This window comes from Delphinapterus leucas, chromosome 11 (genome assembly GCF_059928025.1).
Source record: "Delphinapterus leucas isolate spDelLeu-1000000601 "Yukka" chromosome 11, BTC_Dleu_Yukka2, whole genome shotgun sequence".
Taxonomy (NCBI): Eukaryota; Metazoa; Chordata; class Mammalia; order Artiodactyla; family Monodontidae; genus Delphinapterus; species Delphinapterus leucas.
Genome location: NC_143139.1, coordinates 91014581 through 91032255, shown reverse-complemented (window position 1 = coordinate 91032255; position 17675 = coordinate 91014581). Strand labels below are relative to the sequence as shown.

The 17675-nt window shown below is 57.0% G+C and overlaps 1 protein-coding gene across 1 annotated transcript in view; it reads left to right on the top strand.

Moving 5' to 3' along the window:
* MYH9 (myosin heavy chain 9) overlaps window positions 1-17136 on the top strand; it is a 93211-nt gene extending 76075 nt beyond the window's left edge. Inside the window, exons 24-41 of the mRNA XM_022599874.3 lie at window positions 244-367; window positions 2322-2493; window positions 3279-3491; window positions 4159-4303; window positions 5524-5730; window positions 5953-6057; window positions 6355-6507; window positions 7620-7868; window positions 8962-9174; window positions 9330-9542; window positions 9843-10004; window positions 11085-11213; window positions 12447-12535; window positions 12619-12742; window positions 13040-13248; window positions 13912-14020; window positions 14126-14298; window positions 15583-17136. Of these exons, the coding sequence (XP_022455582.1) occupies window positions 244-367; window positions 2322-2493; window positions 3279-3491; window positions 4159-4303; window positions 5524-5730; window positions 5953-6057; window positions 6355-6507; window positions 7620-7868; window positions 8962-9174; window positions 9330-9542; window positions 9843-10004; window positions 11085-11213; window positions 12447-12535; window positions 12619-12742; window positions 13040-13248; window positions 13912-14020; window positions 14126-14298; window positions 15583-15700 (2907 nt within the window). The 3' untranslated portion in view covers window positions 15701-17136. The remainder of the gene's footprint in view (window positions 1-243; window positions 368-2321; window positions 2494-3278; window positions 3492-4158; window positions 4304-5523; window positions 5731-5952; window positions 6058-6354; window positions 6508-7619; window positions 7869-8961; window positions 9175-9329; window positions 9543-9842; window positions 10005-11084; window positions 11214-12446; window positions 12536-12618; window positions 12743-13039; window positions 13249-13911; window positions 14021-14125; window positions 14299-15582) is intronic.
* The last annotated feature ends 539 nt before the right edge of the window (window positions 17137-17675 follow it).

The window sequence follows — 17675 nt, the reverse complement described above, 5'->3', positions numbered from 1 at the left end:
CTGTCACCTGGCGGCTCTTCTCACCTGAGCAGAAAGGGGTGACGCAGGCCCAGCTATTGCAGGGGAGCTAGTGACCTTTCCAAATGACTCCTTTGATCTAGGAAATCCTAATGAACTTGACCAGGTGTTTAAGGCCCTGCGCCACCATTCAGTCCTCAATGTCTGGGTGAGCCGTGCCTTGAGGAGAGCTGACGTGTTCTGCTCTCAACTGACTTTAAGCTCTGACTCCCCCTCGACCCCCAGGAGAAGAAGCTGCTGGAAGACAGAATATCTGAGTTCACCACCAACCTCACGGAAGAGGAGGAGAAATCTAAGAGCCTGGCCAAGCTCAAGAACAAGCACGAGGCGATGATCACCGACCTGGAGGGTAAGGGGGTGGTGGCAGCAATGGCCGGACTCGGGATCGCTGGAGTGTCCCCTGCTCGGGGGCCCAGCCTGGGCCTCGCTGCCAGGAGCTGGAGTGCCGGCCGGGTCTCCCGCTCGCTCTGTGCAGGCGAGGCTGGGGCTTGTGGTATTTGGCCGCTGCCCTCGAGACATGGGGGTCAGCGCCCGCTCCCTGTGGAGTCTGAACCTCCAGGCACTGGTGGGGAGGGACGCTCCGCCAAGTGACGGGTGTTGAGAATTGAGCTCTGGCGTTTCTCTCGTGTCGCACACCATGCGTTTCACAAGCTTCTGAGACTTCCTAGGAGCTTCTAGGTTTGACTGCGACTCTGCCACTTACTAGCTGTGTCATCTTGTACCTATTAATCTCCATGAGCTTGAGTTTCTCTTACCTCTAAGGGGACACAGCGAAAGGGTGAGTGTGAGGAATGAACTAAATAATGCGCATGGACATGCTGTGTGTGTTGTAAGATGCCGGGCAGGTATAGCGAGAGGCCGTTGCTTCACGTGGGGCAGGGAGACAAATCATGCCTCCGTCTCCCTGTGCCCTGGGATCTGTGGTGGCTAGGAGGATGGCACAAGCCCAGGTCTGTGCTGTCTGGGGACCCCTTGTACCCCTGCCCCTTGAGAGGAGTGGTACAGGGGGCAAGGGGAGCCCAGACCACCGGGGGGGCTCTGAGCTCCAGCCAGAAACCACTGCTCCCTCTGGGGAGATGTGGGGCAGCCCGGTGCACAGGGCAGTTGTCAGTGCCCAGTGGACGTAGGGCTGAAACCATTTGGGCTGGTCGCTAGGAGAATTTTCCCAGCTTGGTTTCTTGGCCCCTCCTGGGTTAAGGTGTTCAGACCATCAAGGGGAAGAGACGTCCTGACACAGAGATCTCTTCACCTGGGAATAGTCTGAAAGACTCCATCATCCAGGAGGTCTTGGAGCAGCAGGCCGGCCGGATTGGCAGACGTGAAAGTTTGACACTAACAAGTGTTGCCAAAGATGTAGAACAGTCAGAACACACACACGCTGCCAGTGGGAGTATAAATTGGTCGACAGTTTCAGAGAACAGTCTGCCAGTGCCTAGTGAGGTTGAAGCTTTGCCTGCAGCCCATCCCTCTTGTCCATGTGCGTTGGGAGTCATGGGCAAGAATGCTCACGGCATTGTGGCTCAGGAGGGCACACAGCTGTAGGCTGTGCCCATCTATCCTACAAGTGCCCATCAGCTGTAGGATAGACAGATAAGTTGTGGTGTGTTCACATGGTGGAATACACAGACAGAAGTCCAAATGGATCGATTACAGTGACACTTAAGTTGCTAAATCTCAAGATGTTAATGTTGAGCAACAAAGGTAAGATGAGGAATAAGAGTCGCCAGCCCTTACTGCGCACACTCTATGGGCAGGCAGGGTTCCAGGTGCTTTCAGATACCAACACATTTGAGCCTCCCAGCAGCCTAAGGAAGTAGCTTGTCTTATAGCCTTACTACTCAGATGAGGCACAAAAAGGTAAGGACATCACCTAGGTGACGTCATAACAGGAGTTGTAAAGCCCATTGGACTCTGGTCCTGCTGTACCGTCTCCATAGAATTCATATAGGACAGATCCCTACTGTAAGTTCAGATTCGTGCAAGACTAAATGTTATAATTTTTAGGGAGGCAGACATGGTGGAGCCTCAAAGGGAAACGAGGGAACTGTAAACATGAACTTTGGGGGAATAGTTCCCTTGGTGGGAAGGGTCAGTGGGTGGGGCTGGAGAGACAAGGACTTGGAAGCTTATGGTGACGTTCTTTCCCTTCATCCAGGAGTTGGGTATGAGTGTGAATCATGATCATTTAAACAGCACGGATGTGTTGTAACAAATATTTGGCATTTTATGTAAGATTTGAAGACAAAGACAGATCTGTAGCCACTGGAGGGGTCTGTTCGCATCTCTCCATTCTTCCTTCTCAGAGCGCCTGCGAAGAGAGGAGAAGCAGCGTCAGGAGCTGGAGAAGACCCGCCGGAAGCTAGAGGGAGACTCCACGGACCTCAGTGACCAGATCGCCGAGCTGCAGGCTCAGATTGCTGAGCTCAAGATGCAGTTGGCCAAGAAAGAGGAGGAGCTCCAGGCTGCCCTGGCCAGGTGAGGGCCAGAGCACCAGCCAGTGCCCACACTCTCAGTGTGCTCCCTGCTGTGGTTCTCGGTGCATCAGTGAACTGCGGGCACGCGCTCCGCTGTTGTCTTGGAAGCCAATTAATGACAAAACATCTTCTATTCACTAAAAGTGCAGTCTAAGGCTTCTCTGTCATTTGTAATCCCCCCAGAATTCATCCACAACCCTAGTCATCCAATCATAGCAATTCTTTCCTTTCCTTTTTAAAATTTCGTGGCTACAGGCATGCTTTTAAAAAATAGATTTTATTTTTCCAGGCATATGTAGATTCATAACAAAATGGAGCAGAAGTTACAGCGAATTCCCAAGTCCCCATGTGAACAGCCTCCCTCATTAGCAACCTCCCCCGCAAGAGTGATACATTTGTTACAATTCATGAACGTGCACTGACACATCATTATCACCCAAAGTCAGAGCACATTTGTATTTCTACTTAGTTGCTGTAATCATGGACTGTAGCATTTTATTTCCTTTTTTTTTTTCAGTTAACATTTCATTTTTTTTTAATGTTTAAAGGACTGAATCTTAATTTGGAAAATGAAATGATTCTTCTGTGAGGTTTTTGAATTCTCAAAGTGGAATAGTGCTAAGTCTTCTGGATGCGTCAGATGTTTTTGCTGAGAAGAGCTCCTAAGGGCCATGATTATGACTGCCAGAAGTGGCTTTGGCTGCACCTCTCTGAAGCCTTTTCTGCAGACTCTGCTCTCCGTAGGTGACAGTGACCTCATCCTGATGATGTTGCTCTCTTTGGCAGAGTGGAAGAAGAAGCCGCCCAGAAGAACATGGCCCTAAAGAAGATCCGGGAGCTGGAATCTCAGATTTCTGAACTCCAAGAAGACCTGGAGTCTGAGCGTGCCGCTAGGAATAAAGCTGAGAAGCAGAAACGGGACCTCGGGGAAGAGCTGGAGGCTCTAAAAACAGAGTTGGAGGACACTCTGGATTCCACGGCTGCCCAGCAGGAGCTCAGGTGTGTCTTGGGACTGACTGCCCCAGTCACTGGGGGATAGGGGTGGTGGTGCAGGGAAGGGGAGGCTGTGGCCTGGGAGGGGTGGACCCCAAGTCTCTGCATACACACAGTGGCCTATTGTCATGGAGCAGAGAGCTCGGAAGCTGATGGTTCCTCAGCAGCTTCTCCCTAGAGTAGAAGAACTTGGCTTGGAGTTGGGGTGAGGCAAGGGTGGGCTTTAAAGCTGAAAGGCTACAGAAGCCTCTACAAAGTGTGTCTGTGGGGAATTCGCTTGCAGTCCGGTGGTTAGGACGCTGCGCTTCCACTGCAGGGGGCACGACTTCCATCCTTGGTTAGGAAGCGAAGATCCTGCATGCTGCATGGTGCGGCCAAATAAATAAATTAATTAATTTAATTAATCTGCTTATAACTCACTCCTGGCTCCTCGTATTTAGAATAAAATCCAATTCCTTACATAAAAGGCCTACAGTACATTAAAAAAAAAAAAAAAGTGTGTCTGTGAGCCTGGGCTGTAGGATGGATGGCCACGGACAGAGGCCAGCGGGCAGAAAGCTGCCTGGGGTGGCCAGTGCCCCTTGCCGGGTGCTCTCTGTTGCCACAGAAGAGCCCCAGGGCAGCATCGCTCCTGGATCCCTGGCCTCCCTCCTGAGGGCGTTTCTCTGTCCAGGTCCAAACGTGAACAGGAAGTGAACATCCTGAAGAAGACCCTTGAGGAGGAGGCAAAGACCCACGAGGCCCAGATCCAGGAGATGAGACAGAAGCACTCACAGGCCGTGGAGGAACTGGCAGAGCAGCTGGAGCAGACGAAGCGGGTGCGTGGGCCTCCCCAGGACTGGCTACGTGAGGCTCTGCCACTGTCGGGGGGGGCCCTTGCAGAGTCTAGGCTCCAGCCCCTCGTGGCTGTGTGACTTGGGGATGTAGGTCCCTCTGTGCCTCAGTTTTCCCATCTGTAAGGGAGACTGATGATAGCCCGTCTCCTACAATTAATGTGAGAGTCGGAGTTGGTAACATGTGAGGCACTTAGATAGTGAGGGCTCGGTAAGTTGTTCAAGAATCATTTATTCTCATTATTATCTTGTTCATCAACCTGCCAGACCAGAAAATTTCATGGAATTGGAGCGACTCTGAAACTGAGTCTCAGAGGGCCATCGGGGTCCCCTTTTCTGAAGCCCCCCTTCTCTAGAACACCCCCAACAGGTGGTCAGTTGGAGTCTTCGTGGGAGAACCCTGGGGATGTTGACCCCAGATGGTTTCTCGGCTATGGCCGAGCAGTTCCTGAACAAGACCAGTCCTGCATCCGGTGGCCTCCAGCTCACGGCCACCCTTGGTGGCAGCCCGAGAAGGCAGAGGCTCTTCCACACGGCAACCTGTACAATATTTTCAGAAACCTGCCTTGTCTACCTATCTACCTTCAATTTCCATCTGGTTCTGGGCAGGTTGAAGCCTTGCCTGGTCCTTTAGCTGTTTTCACCCAAAGTGACTTTGCATTCACGCTGGGTCCGGTTTACCCTTGAACTTGCCCGTGATGCTGTGGCCGGCTCGGTACGGACTAGATTGGGATTGTCGTGTTTATTCTGTAAACTCGGCTTTTATGTTGTTTGGAAGAACATCACTGTGTTACTTTGAACATCACATTTTCAAGAGACTTTTCTGCAAGTCTACCTACGAACAATTATAATTTCCGTCATCCTATAATAACAGCTAAAATCTTAACATCAGCAATGATGGCATCTTGCCCTTGGACGCTCCCTGAAGCTGGTGCAGGAGGCCGGGCAGGGATGGTGTGAGAGCTGGGGGAGCCCACGTGCCGGGCGTCCGGCCCCAGCTGGGTGCTGAGTTCACATCAGGCCTGAGCCTTCTGATTCTGGGACCCTTGCCAGCTCGTCATCCCCCAGACTTGCCCAGTGTCGTTTTTGCTGCAAAGGCACCCGATTCTGGGTCTGGATCCGCCGGATCTTCGATGATGTTAGAAAGACCAGCCTCACGTCACAGGTGCCCCCTTTCACGTCTTCGCTTTTCTCCCCGCTGCCAGGTGAAAGCCAACCTCGAGAAGGCCAAGCAGACCCTGGAGAATGAGCGAGGGGAGCTGGCCAACGAGGTGAAGGTGCTGCTTCAGGGCAAGGGGGACTCCGAGCACAAGCGCAAGAAGGTGGAGGCCCAGCTTCAGGAGCTGCAGGTCAAGTTCACCGAGGGGGAGCGCGTGCGCACGGAGCTGGCCGACAAGGTCTCCAAGCTGCAGGTGAGGCCTCCGCCGGACCTCCTGGGTCCTGGCCCACATCACCAGGGCTCCCGCTCTTGTCTCTCTCTCTCTCTCTCTCTCTCTGTCTCCGCAACCTGGCTCAATCTGCGAGGCCTCTGGGGTTCAGCCTGTGACTCAGGTCCAGCATGGCCGAGAGAGCCGAGGTGGGGCCCAAGCAGTCGTGGTTGAGCTCACGGGGCTTTGTCTCCCATCCGTGCGCAGGTTGAGCTGGACAATGTGACGGGTCTTCTCACCCAGTCGGACAGCAAATCCAGCAAGCTCACCAAGGACTTCTCCACTCTGGAGTCACAGCTGCAGGACACGCAGGTAAGGGCGGGACGGGTCCTGTGCCCGTACGGCATTAGCTACCAGGCTTCTGGGTCTTTGTCTCAGAGCGTCCTCCCCTGCATCCGCGGGCTCTCTGCGTCCTCCCCTGCATCCACGGGCTCTCTGCGTCCTCCCCTGCATCCGCGGGCTCTCTGCACCCTCCCGACTCCTTGCCAGGTCTCTGCTGGCTGCCCCCTGAATCCGAGGGACTGCTCCCCTCTTCCACCAAGGGTATGGGGACCGTGAGGCCCTGACGCTGTGGGTCCTGAGCCCCTGCCCTCCTTGTTCTCGGAGTAGGAGCTCCTGCAGGAGGAGAACCGGCAGAAGCTGAGTCTGAGCACCAAGCTGAAGCAGGTGGAGGACGAGAAGAACTCCTTAAAGGAGCAGCTGGAGGAGGAGGAGGAGGCCAAGCGGAACCTCGAGAAGCAGATCGCCACCCTCCATGCCCAGGTTCGGAGCTGGCTCCCTGCAAGACACCCCAGGGAGCCTGCAGGCTGGGGAGCTTCTGGCGGGGTGCCCACCTGGACTCCAGGGCACAGCCCTGCCGCTGGGTCCACCCAGGCCACCCCGAGCTGGACACCTTCCCCTGGGGGAGCTCCTGCCCTCCCCAGACCAGGGCTCATGCCTGGGGTCCCCAAGGAGAATTTAGGAACCCATGAACTTGGGTGGAGGAGACGTACATCTTCATTTCACCAATCTCCAGCTGGCCTTCGGCGTTTTCTTCTGTTATGAATGTAGGCAACAAGCCGTGGCCCTAGCAGTGCCGGTGCCCTGTTCAGTAGAAACCACCGGTCATCGTGTCCGAGCTGAGGGCAGGCTTTGGGAAGGTCATCGTGCTCCTAGCCACTTAGGAGCCTGCTATCTGCTGTGCTGATAAAGAAGCACGATGGTTACTGAACCAGAGTCTTAAAAAATACCCGACACCTGCACTTTTCTATATTGGTTTCTTGGTAATCCTGCGTATTTTGCTTTATGCACGTTCAAACCTCATTATGAGAAGGAGGTCAGAGTCTTCTCTAGACTCTGAAAGGGTCCGGGGCCAAAGATAGACCAAGGGCCCTCTTCCGGATCCGTCTTAGGACTTAAACGTGCCAGAAGATCTGCACCAGGTCGGGGAGGGTACAGGGTACCTGGATGGCGGTAGGGAGTGTGGGCACGGTGGCAGCTGTGTGTCCAGATGCGAGGAGGGGGCTGCGAGACAGATGCGTGCAGGCAGGGGGCACCAGGCTGCTGCCTGGGGGAGGGGAGGAGGCTTCCCACTGTAGGCCTCCGTCTTGGTACGAGCGGCTGGTGCGGGTCACGACTGAGAGGCCTTCCCAAGCTGACCTGTGGTGTCCACCTCCCCTGGGCTCTATGCGCTAGGCACCTGCCCTCTGCAGAAGCTCCATTTCCCTGGCCCCAGAGGGAGCGGGAAGTGGTTGGGGGAGCCGTCTCCGTAACTGGGTTGGCACCCCATTCCTCCGCTGGCGGGCGGCAGGCCAGCTCCCAGCTGTCCCAGGTGTGGCCACGTTACCCGAGCAGGTGCCGTGCTGGGTGCCTCCTTACCCCTTGCTCCCGCCCAGGTCACCGACATGAGGAAGAAGGTGGAGGACGGCGTGGGGTGCCTGGAGACGGCCGAGGAGGCCAAGAGGAAGCTCCAGAAGGACCTGGAGGGGCTGAGCCAGTGCTACGAGGAGAAGGTAGCCGCTTACGACAAGCTGGAGAAGACTAAGACGCGGCTGCAGCAGGAGCTGGACGACCTGCTCGTGGACCTGGACCACCAGCGGCAGAGCGTCTCCAACCTGGAGAAGAAGCAGAAGAAGTTCGACCAGGTGGGTGCTGTTGGTGCTGCCACCGCCTCATGTCCTCCTCTCTGCAGACACCCTGCCTCGGGCAGGGGCCTCTGTCCGTCAGCCCAGCCCGGGGTCACCGTCACCCAGCTCGGGAGGAGGCCCTGAGGGGCAGGCTCTCAGAGGGCCCTCCCGGATTCCAGCTCGTTGAGGCGCCTGGAAAGAAAGCGCTCAGAACTGGGTGCTTCACACGATAGGTTTGGGAGCAACATTTCCCCTTTCTTGGTTTTTTATGTTTTTCGAATCTTCTCTAGTTAGAATTTTTCTTTATACGTTCATAACTCTTGCTTACTCCAGGAGATCTGAGGCAGCTTACCGAGACGCAGGCAGTGGGGTGGGATAGAAAACTGGAATAAAGCAGGGGTCGGCAAACTGGCCGAGGGCGCCCACTGCCTGTGGTGGACAGAGGTATTGAGCACAGCTGTCACTACAGCTGCTTTTGTACTAACGTAGCAGTTACGCAAAGTCTGAAGTCACACGTGCAGTCTAAAGCGTTTCCCATCTGTCCCATTTAAGAAATAAGTCCATGGAGTAAAGAGGTGCTGAAGCAAAGGGAAGGAGGAGGGCGGAAAATAAGATGATATGGTCAGGGTGGGCCAGCGCAGGGAAAAGATGCCTCACATCCTTGGAGGGGGGCCACAAGGGATTCGCGCCTCTGAGCAGCCAGATTCGCTTTCTTTTCAAGGTAAACACCAACCAGTCATTCAGGAAAACCAGGGGCTTTCTGGGTCCTGAGGGTGAAATATTTACTTCCTGTGGGTTTCCGGAAGGGGCACTGAGTGTCATAAAGAACCTCGGTTACTAAGTGATAAAAGTTACACAGACTCCAATGGGTTGTGGCAGAGGCCATCTCCACCCTCGTCTGCTTATGAGGACACGCTGCACGGCACGTGTCGCAATCGGAAGCAGCCGGCTCGCTGTTCTCCTTGTTCCCCCTCCCCCCAGTCCTGGCCCCTGGGACCCTCCTTCCCCAGGGAGTTCGGGCCCAGATGCTTTACCTGCCAGAGGCCAGCAGGCCCTGAGCTCTTTCTGAGAGCCGGTTGCTCGAGCCTCATGGTGCCTGCCTGCCTCCCAGCTCCTGGCCGAGGAGAAGACCATCTCTGCCAAGTACGCGGAGGAGCGCGACCGGGCGGAGGCCGAGGCCCGGGAGAAGGAGACCAAGGCACTGTCTCTGGCCCGGGCTCTGGAGGAGGCCGTGGAGCAGAAGGCAGAGCTGGAGCGGCTCAACAAGCAGTTCCGCGCAGAGATGGAGGACCTCATGAGCTCCAAGGACGACGTCGGCAAGAGCGTGAGTCCCCGAGCCCACGGCCAGCACTGGGGCGGCGGGGGGGTGGGGGGGGAGATGGCCTCAGGACGCGAAGGATTAGGGGCTCACGGACACTGAGGCTGGGGACCTGGGGGCCTCGCGCCCCTCTGCTCCTGACCACGTCCCCTCGGCGGCAGGTCCACGAGCTGGAGAAGTCCAAGCGGGCCCTGGAGCAGCAGGTGGAGGAGATGAAGACCCAGCTCGAGGAGCTGGAGGACGAGCTGCAGGCCACCGAGGACGCCAAGCTGCGGCTGGAGGTGAACCTGCAGGCCATGAAGGCCCAGTTCGAGCGGGACCTGCAGGGCCGTGACGAGCAGAGCGAGGAGAAGAAGAAGCAGCTGGTCAGACAGGTGCGGACGGCCCTCCCGCTCCCCTGGGCAGAGGCGGGCAGGGAGCCCCGGGTTCTGGGGGCTCCTTTCTCCTTCCGCCGGGACTGGGGGAGTCCCCTGATTACGCCCTCCACGTCCTCACGTTCCAATCCTCTGCCTGGGGGTCAGTGGCCCCCTCTACTAGGGTTTTATGGTCAGGAGTCCTCCCTGTCCCTGGACGCCCCGTGGATGCCACGGGACTGGACCAAGCCCACCCGGGCCGTGAGCTGAGGCAGGGTCTGTGGGTACGTCCGGCCTCCTGAGCCGTCGGCATCTCCCCAGGTGCGGGAGATGGAAACTGAGCTGGAGGATGAGAGGAAGCAGCGCTCGATGGCCGTGGCTGCTCGGAAGAAGCTGGAGATGGACCTGAAGGACCTGGAGGCCCACATCGACTCGGCCAACAAGAACCGGGACGAAGCCATCAAACAGCTGCGGAAGCTGCAGGTGAGCTCAGGCTGGACCAAACCAGATCCGGCCGCACATGGCAGCGCTGGGCTCAGCACGGGGCTGGGACACTAGTGGGGTGGCCGATGAATGCTGGGAAGTGCCATGTTGCCCTCCCCGAGGAAGGTCTTGGGTGCCTTTAGCTCCATCTCCCAGATGGAAACCCAGAAGCTGAGCAGAAACAAACTAGTCAGAAGCAAACTTGCAGTAAGATTGTTGCCTTTGAGTGCCTTAAACAAAGAAACAAACAAGTGTAAACCTAGAAGTGCAATGGTGTTATAGTCACTTAGTGGCAGATTTCTAGAACAAACCAGACGTGGCCCATCCCAGCCTTAACAATGGTGGAAGGTTCCAAGCTGATGGTTCAGAGAAGCAGCCCGGAGCACAGAACATGTACTTGGGCTCACCAGTAATGAAAGAATAATAAGTTTAAAAAACCAGCTCTGAGATGCACATCATATCCAGCAAACCGGCAACAATAAGATCGAGTGTAAACGCTGGTGTTTGCGAGGTAGTAGGGCATAGGTGCTCTCATTGCGGTGGCCGCTCTACCTGGTACCACTTGGCCGTGCCCAGCAAGGGTTGTATCCTTTGGCCTGGGGAATCCCAATTTGGGATTTATCTGCAAAAGGAAAAAAAACACAACTATTTCCCAAGATCTTCAGAGTTAAAACGAATCACCAGTGAACAAAGGACACATGACCGCGCCATGTTGCCGGGACTAACCTGGCAGGTGGCCGTTGACCTGGAGCAGTGGGGATGGCCCCAGAGCGCGGGATCCAAGTCAACAGGAGGTGGTAGAAAGTAAACAAAAACATAGCTGGACTAATACCCACCCGGGGACTAACGCTGCCGCAGGTGTGCTTTGTACATCCTAACAGTTAAAAGCGTGTAAAGATGGTTTAGAGTAAAGGGAAGCTTTGTCTTTACTCTTTTGCCCTTTTATAGCCATGTTGGTTCAATGTGGCCACAGGTTGAGGCCCAGCCGTCGGTCCCTGTCGGCGGGGCGTCCCTGTGCGGGGGTGTGGGCACACGGGAGCGGTGGGACGGTGGCACCAAGCCTCTCCTCCCTGCCCTCAGGCCCAGATGAAGGACTGCGTGCGGGAGCTGGAGGACACGCGCACCTCCCGCGAGGAGATCCTGGCGCAGGCCAAGGAGAACGAGAAGAAGCTGAAGAGCATGGAGGCCGAGATGATCCAGCTGCAGGAGGTGGGCCGGGCCGGAGCAGGGCGCTCGGGGCCTCCACCCACCTGCTGGGGCCACCCGGGCAGACCTGGAAGAATGGGCCAAGTTCCAGCGATGGGCCGGTGTGGTTCTTGCTTTCTGAAAGAATTGCCCCTCGGGGTTTCATGAAGTAGCAAGGCTCCCTGGTGTGATTAGAACGTGTGTGTGAATTAACTCGTCACCTCCTGGGGCCGGCTCCCTCGCGTGAATCACCACCACCTGCGGTGACTTGCTGCGTGGCGAGGAGGGGTCCCTCCCAGACGCTTACGGCGCCGAGTGTCCCCTTGGCGGCCTTGTCCCTCACACGAGGCAGGCCGTGAAAGCATCCCCAGGCTCTGGGCAGTCTTCTGCCTTGATGATGCTGGCTACCCAGTTGCTCCTAGCTGGGCCAGACATCCAGGCTCTCCTCACCTGCCCTGACCAGACCGGCTGTGCCCTCCTGCACACGTGGGTCTCTGGTGAGGCCGCCTCACCCTCAGGGTGAAGCCCTTGCCCCCGCCGGCTTTCAGAGTCCCGCACTGTGGCCTTAACTCACGTCTTTGTCCTGTCGCCCCTGCTTCCTGTCTGCCTGGAAGGTAGAGGGACCAGCATCCCGTCAGGCCAGGATGATTTCCTGTTTATTGCAACATCCCCGGCACCTGGCTTAGTTTTTATTTTATTTATTTATTTTTATTTATTTTTGGCTGCGTTGGGTCTTTGTGGCTGTGCGCAGGCGCTTCTCTAGTTGCGGCGAGCCGGGGCTACTCCTCGTTGCGGTGCGCGGGCTTCTCATTGCGGTGGCTTCTCTTGTTGCGGAGCATGGGCTCTAGGTGCGCGGGCTTCAGTAGTTGCGGCGCGCAGGCTCAGTAGTTGTGGCTCGCGGGCTCTTGAATACAGGCTCAGTACCTGTGGCGCACGGGCTTAGCTGCTCCACGGCATGTGGGATCCTCCCAGACCAGGGCTGGAACCCATGTCCCCTGCATTGGCAGGCGGACTCTTAACCACTGTGCCACCAGGGAGGCCCTGGCTTAGTTCTTAGCGCTTGGGTATGGGGGCTGTGTGATCATGCGGCGCCTGAGCTGTGGCCTCAGAGGGGCTCCTGGGAACGGGCTCCGTGGAGGAGGCAGGCCTGGGAAGGGGTTTGGGAAGAGGGGGGCCAGGGGCTCAGAGTGCCGGGAACAGAGGAGGGCTGTTGGCTGCGGGCGGCCCCGGCGGGTCACATTCGGGTTCCCGTGGCAGGACCTGGCAGCTGCTGAGCGCGCCAAGCGCCAGGCCCAGCAGGAGCGGGACGAACTGGCCGACGAGATGGCCAACAGCAGCGGCAAAGGGTGAGCCGGCGCGAGCGCGAGCGGGTGCGGGGTTCCCCGCTCTGGTTCGGCCCCTCTCACCTCCCCCCGCCCCCCACTCCCAGTGCCCTGGCGCTGGAGGAGAAGCGGCGCCTGGAGGCCCGCATCGCACAGCTGGAGGAGGAGCTGGAGGAGGAGCAGGGCAACACGGAGCTGGTGAACGACAGGCTGAAGAAGGCCAACCTGCAGGTGAGCGGCGGGGCTCTCTGCGCACCAGGGCCCCCTCGGTGACGCGGGTGGGCCTCCCCAGTGGCAGAGGCAGAGGCGGCCGCCCCCTGATGCTTAGGGGATGATGTCCTGGTGCCTGCACTGGCTCCTTGGTTCCTCTCTCTCGGGTGCTGAGCTGCTTCTGGACCCTTTACGTTGGGCAGCTCCCTCTTGTGGGAAGGCCTAGTGATCAGGGGCCCTGCAGGGTCCAGCTGCCCCTCCTCTGCCCCCAGCCGGGATCCCCGCCTTCCTCAAGGTCACCAGCCCTTCTTCCCACAGATCGACCAGATCAACACCGACCTGAACCTGGAGCGCAGTCACGCCCAGAAGAACGAGAACGCGCGGCAGCAGCTGGAGCGCCAGAACAAGGAGCTCAAGGTCAAGCTGCAGGAGATGGAGGGCACTGTCAAGTCCAAGTACAAGGCCTCCATCACCGCCCTCGAGGCCAAGATCGCACAGCTGGAGGAGCAGCTGGACAACGAGACCAAGTGGGTGCCCCTCGCCCGTCACCTGGCACCGTCTGCCGGCTCCTCTGTGTGCCCACCCCTGAGACTGTTTCCCCCCATCCTGACGGGGCTCTCACCCCTTTCCCTGGGGCCTTTTGCTGGGGCTTGTGGAGTTTGAATAGGACCCACAGCCCACTTCTAAAGTTGGGGAGCCTGATGACTCTCTGAGGGCTGAATCGGAGAGGTGGGGCTCCCACCCACCTGGGCAGCCCATCTGTGGGCTCAGCAAGACTGAGATTTCTGTGGGGGGCGATGGGGGTCAGTCTTCCTTTTCGCTAGCTTTTTCTTTGGCTGCACCGAGCAGCATGTGCGATCTTAGTTCCCTTGACCAGGGATTGAACCCGTGCCCCCTGCACTGGAAGTGCAGGGTCTTTAACCACTGGATCGCCAGGGAAGTCCTCTTTTTCCTAGCTTTATATGTGCTCTCTGAGATGTGTCAGTTCCCTTCCCTGAACCTCAGTTTCCTTATCTGTGAAATGGGGCTAATCCCAGCGCCTTCATAAGAGTGTTCAGTAAAGGCGGTCTACCTTAGCATCAGGGGAAGTACCAGTGAGGCCCGGGAATGGGAGCCCCGGCCTGTGGATTTGTCGGCCAGACCTTCCGAAAGAGGGTGCCCCCCTGAGCCTCTGTGTTCATGCCTTTCAGGGAGCGCCAGGCGGCTTCCAAGCAGGTGCGTCGGGCCGAGAAGAAGCTGAAGGATGTGTTGCTGCAGGTGGATGATGAGCGGAGAAGCGCCGAGCAGTACAAGGACCAGGTGTGTTGGCGGCGGAGCGGGGCCCTGCCCCTTGGCGGCTGAGGGCGGGGAGGGCCACAGGCATGTGGGGTCGTGACCGGGGCCCCTGGCCACGCGTCTCCGCAGGCAGACAAGGCGTCCACCCGCCTGAAGCAGCTCAAGCGGCAGCTGGAGGAGGCCGAGGAAGAGGCCCAGCGGGCTAATGCCTCCCGCCGGAAACTGCAGCGTGAGCTGGAGGATGCCACGGAGACCGCAGATGCCATGAACCGCGAGGTCAGCTCCCTCAAGAACAAGCTCAGGTGAGCCCCGCCGGCCCCACCCGCCCCTTCACAGGACCCTTTCTCCTTCAAAAAGTTAGTTTGTCCTGAAGAGCAGAATTTGGAAAATGAGGCTCCTATAAACTCAGTCACCTTTCTCAGCTAGATGTCAACGAGCAAGGTGCTTAATGACGCCGAGAAGTGCCGGTCAGAGAGCCCTTCCTCGTTATCCTTGCCTCCTGGGCTGTAGCCCGGCCTTTTTTTTTTTTTTTAAACTTACTTATTTATTTATCTATGGTTGTGCCGGGTCTTTGTTGCTGTGCGCGGGCTTTCTCTAGTTGTGGTGCACGGGCTTTTCATTGCGGTGGCTTCTCTTGTTGCAGAGCACGGGCTCTAGGCACGTGGGCTCAGTAGTTGTGGCACGTGGGCTCAGTAGTTGTGGTGCATGGGCTTAGTTGCTCTGCGGCATGTGGGATCTTCCCGGACCAGGGATTGAACCCGTGTCCCCTACATTGGTAGGTGGATTCTCAACCACTGCGCCACCAGGGAAGTCCTAGCCCTGCCTTTTAAATAAACTCTCCGGGTGATTTCTTCCCGTCCTGCCTGAAGAGTCTGTTCCTGTCGCAGCGCTAAACCTGATGAGAACGTTTTCAGGTTTTGTCAACTAGAAGTTGCTTGAAGCAACTGGCCGGTCCCTGGCACAGCTGTAGGTGCTGGGTGAATACGGGCATCTTCTAACTCTGAACCAATGGCAAGGGCTGCTTGGCAATTCTCAAAGGAATGTCACATTCAGGCAGCATGAAATGGTTGAGGCAGAGGGTCTTTTTGGTCGAGATTCTCACTGCTTACCTCCTTTTCCCAGTGATCATTTTTTAAAGCATAAAAGCAACAAGAGCAGACAGTCTAGTCAGTGTGTGATACCGATTTTCTCAGCTGGGACCGGAAGGAGACGCCTGTCTTTGTGCGCCGTACACAGTCATTGTGTGTCTCCTGGTTTCACCTGTTTGGTACTAAGTGTGGTCAGAGGGTGGCATTTTGCAGGGGCAGCTTCATCTGCTCTTGTGCCTCCCCCCTTTGAATCAGCCCCCATTACCTGACTTATTTTTGCTAGTGTTCTGGGTGAAAGTGGGAAGCTTCAGGCCGGGGGGGCAGGAGGGGACAGCCCTCCTGTCCCCGCTGGAGGCTGTGTCCCCGGAGGCCCCCCTCCCGCCGTTGCTTCTCCCCGTGGGATGTCAGGAGCTAGTTTCCTCCAAAGGTCACTTTGAAACACATGAGCTGTACTGTGGCCGCCTGGCCAACCCTGCTGACCACTGCCTCTGCCCCCAGGCGTGGGGACCTGCCGTTTGTCGTGCCCCGCCGAATGGCCCGGAAAGGCGCCGGCGACTGCTCAGACGAGGAGGTGGACGGCAAAGCCGACGGGGCTGAGGCCAAAGCTGCTGAGTAACAACCTCTTCTTCTGCCCGAGACGGACGACAGCACCGACTCCACTTCCCCTTCCCAGCCCCTGCAGCACCCCTCCTCCCTCCTGGGACTGCTGTGACCGTGACCCCACCTCGTCCCCCCAGGCCAGGGGACTTCAGGCCTCACCTCCCCGCCCATCCCGCCAGGCCTCCTTGAAGGGCTTCCGGCTTCCTCTGCTGCAGCCTGCTCCCCTCCCACCCTCCCCACCCCCCGCCCCCCGGAATCTAATACCAAAGAGTCAGAGTCCTGGGCCCTGGCCCGGGAACAGAGCGACCAGCAGTATCCCCCCCACCCCTTCCCTTGCCGAAAAGCACAAGATGGTGAGGTGAGGAGGGCGGGCCTCCGGGGGTGGGCAAGAGAGTTTTCTACGAATCTATTTTTCTTCAGACTAAGGAGTTTTGCTAGCCCGACGCCCCAGAAGAGTTGTCACCTTCCCCCGCCTCCGCCACCCTCTCCCTTCTTTGCTGTTGGCAATCACACGCGGTGACCTCACATCCTCTGCCCCAGCGGCCCCCCCACTCCCGTGGGCTCTGGGTGGTCCGGCATGAGCAGGCCCAGGGGGTCCACTTCTGTGCAGGGCACGGGAAGCTGGCGCGGGGAAGGAGGGGCGTTCCTCCCCACCCCTGCCGGGCGGCGCCACCATCACCTTCCTGATTCTGAAATGTCTCAAGTGCAATGATGACCCCTTTCCCTCCTTTGCCGAGGGCAGCCCACCCCTGCTGCAGCAGGGCTTCTGGGCTGAGAAGACAGGGCCCAGGGGCCAAGCTGGAGAGGCCAGCAGTGGCCTCTCCCAACACTCTTGGGGACCAAATATATTTAATGGTTAAGGGACTTGTCCCGAGCCTGACAGTCAGAGCAGTGGAAAGGGCCAGGTGATCTCGAACCTACTCCAGGACTGGGGCCCGAGGGTAGTTGACCTGCACCGTTGACTCAGTATAATTCAAGACTCTGCCATCTGCACGGATATTTTTAAAAGAAAAAAAAAGTTGTCTTTTCTCCCTCTAACTGTAATAAATGGTAAAATTCCAAGCCTTTATCACTGCCTTTCCTTTGGAACCACGTCTAGAAGAGAGTAGCTTGTCCTACACTGGTCTACACTGGTGGCTGAATTTCCCTGTATTCCTAACTGTTTTGTATATGCTGCATTTAGACTTACTTATGGCAAAGAAGGCTTTTTTTTTTTTTTTAAGGAAACAAACTCTCAAGAAATCGTGAAGATATATAAAAGCTACATATGCCTAAAAAGCTCTGAATTCAGGTCCCAGTTACTGTCACAAAGGAGTGAACAGAACTCCCACCCCTGCCCTTTTTTTATATAATGAAAGTGCCTTAGCATGGTTGCAGCCGTCACCACTACAGTGAGCTGGTTTACAGATGTTTTCCACTGAGCATCACAATAAAGAGAACCTTGTGCTATGAGCCATGTGTCTGGGGGTGTCTCTGCGCCGGAGCAGGTGGCCTAGAAGGGACTGTGCTTTGCTTGTGCAGCAGGCACCTACTTGGTGCAATTTCTAGAAGCTTCCAGGAATGCAGCTCGGCTGGGGCACAGGCTCCAGTAGGGAGTGACAGTCATGCAGAAAGGCAGGCTGGCCAGATTCAAGGATGCTAAGAGTGTCTCATAAATCTTGGTTCCTTTCAATTACTGAGTACCTACTATGTGATGGACACTGAGCTGGCCTGGGGGATAGAGATACAAGGCCCAGGCGCTAACTTCCAGAAGCTTTCTTCGTCATCAGACGATGCGAAGCCTGCCCTATGGAGATTCGTCCCAGGTGCCACAGAAGGGGGAATGAGGGAGTCGGTGCCGAGGCCTGTGGGTACTGGGGCAGGGGCTCTTCACAGGACTGTCAGAGCCTTTGTTCCTTCCTTCTTCATTCTCTGAACAAAGGCTGAGCATAGACCAGGCCCCTTGCCAAGCGCTGGGAGTGCGAGGGCAGGGGAGACAGATGTCCCTGCAG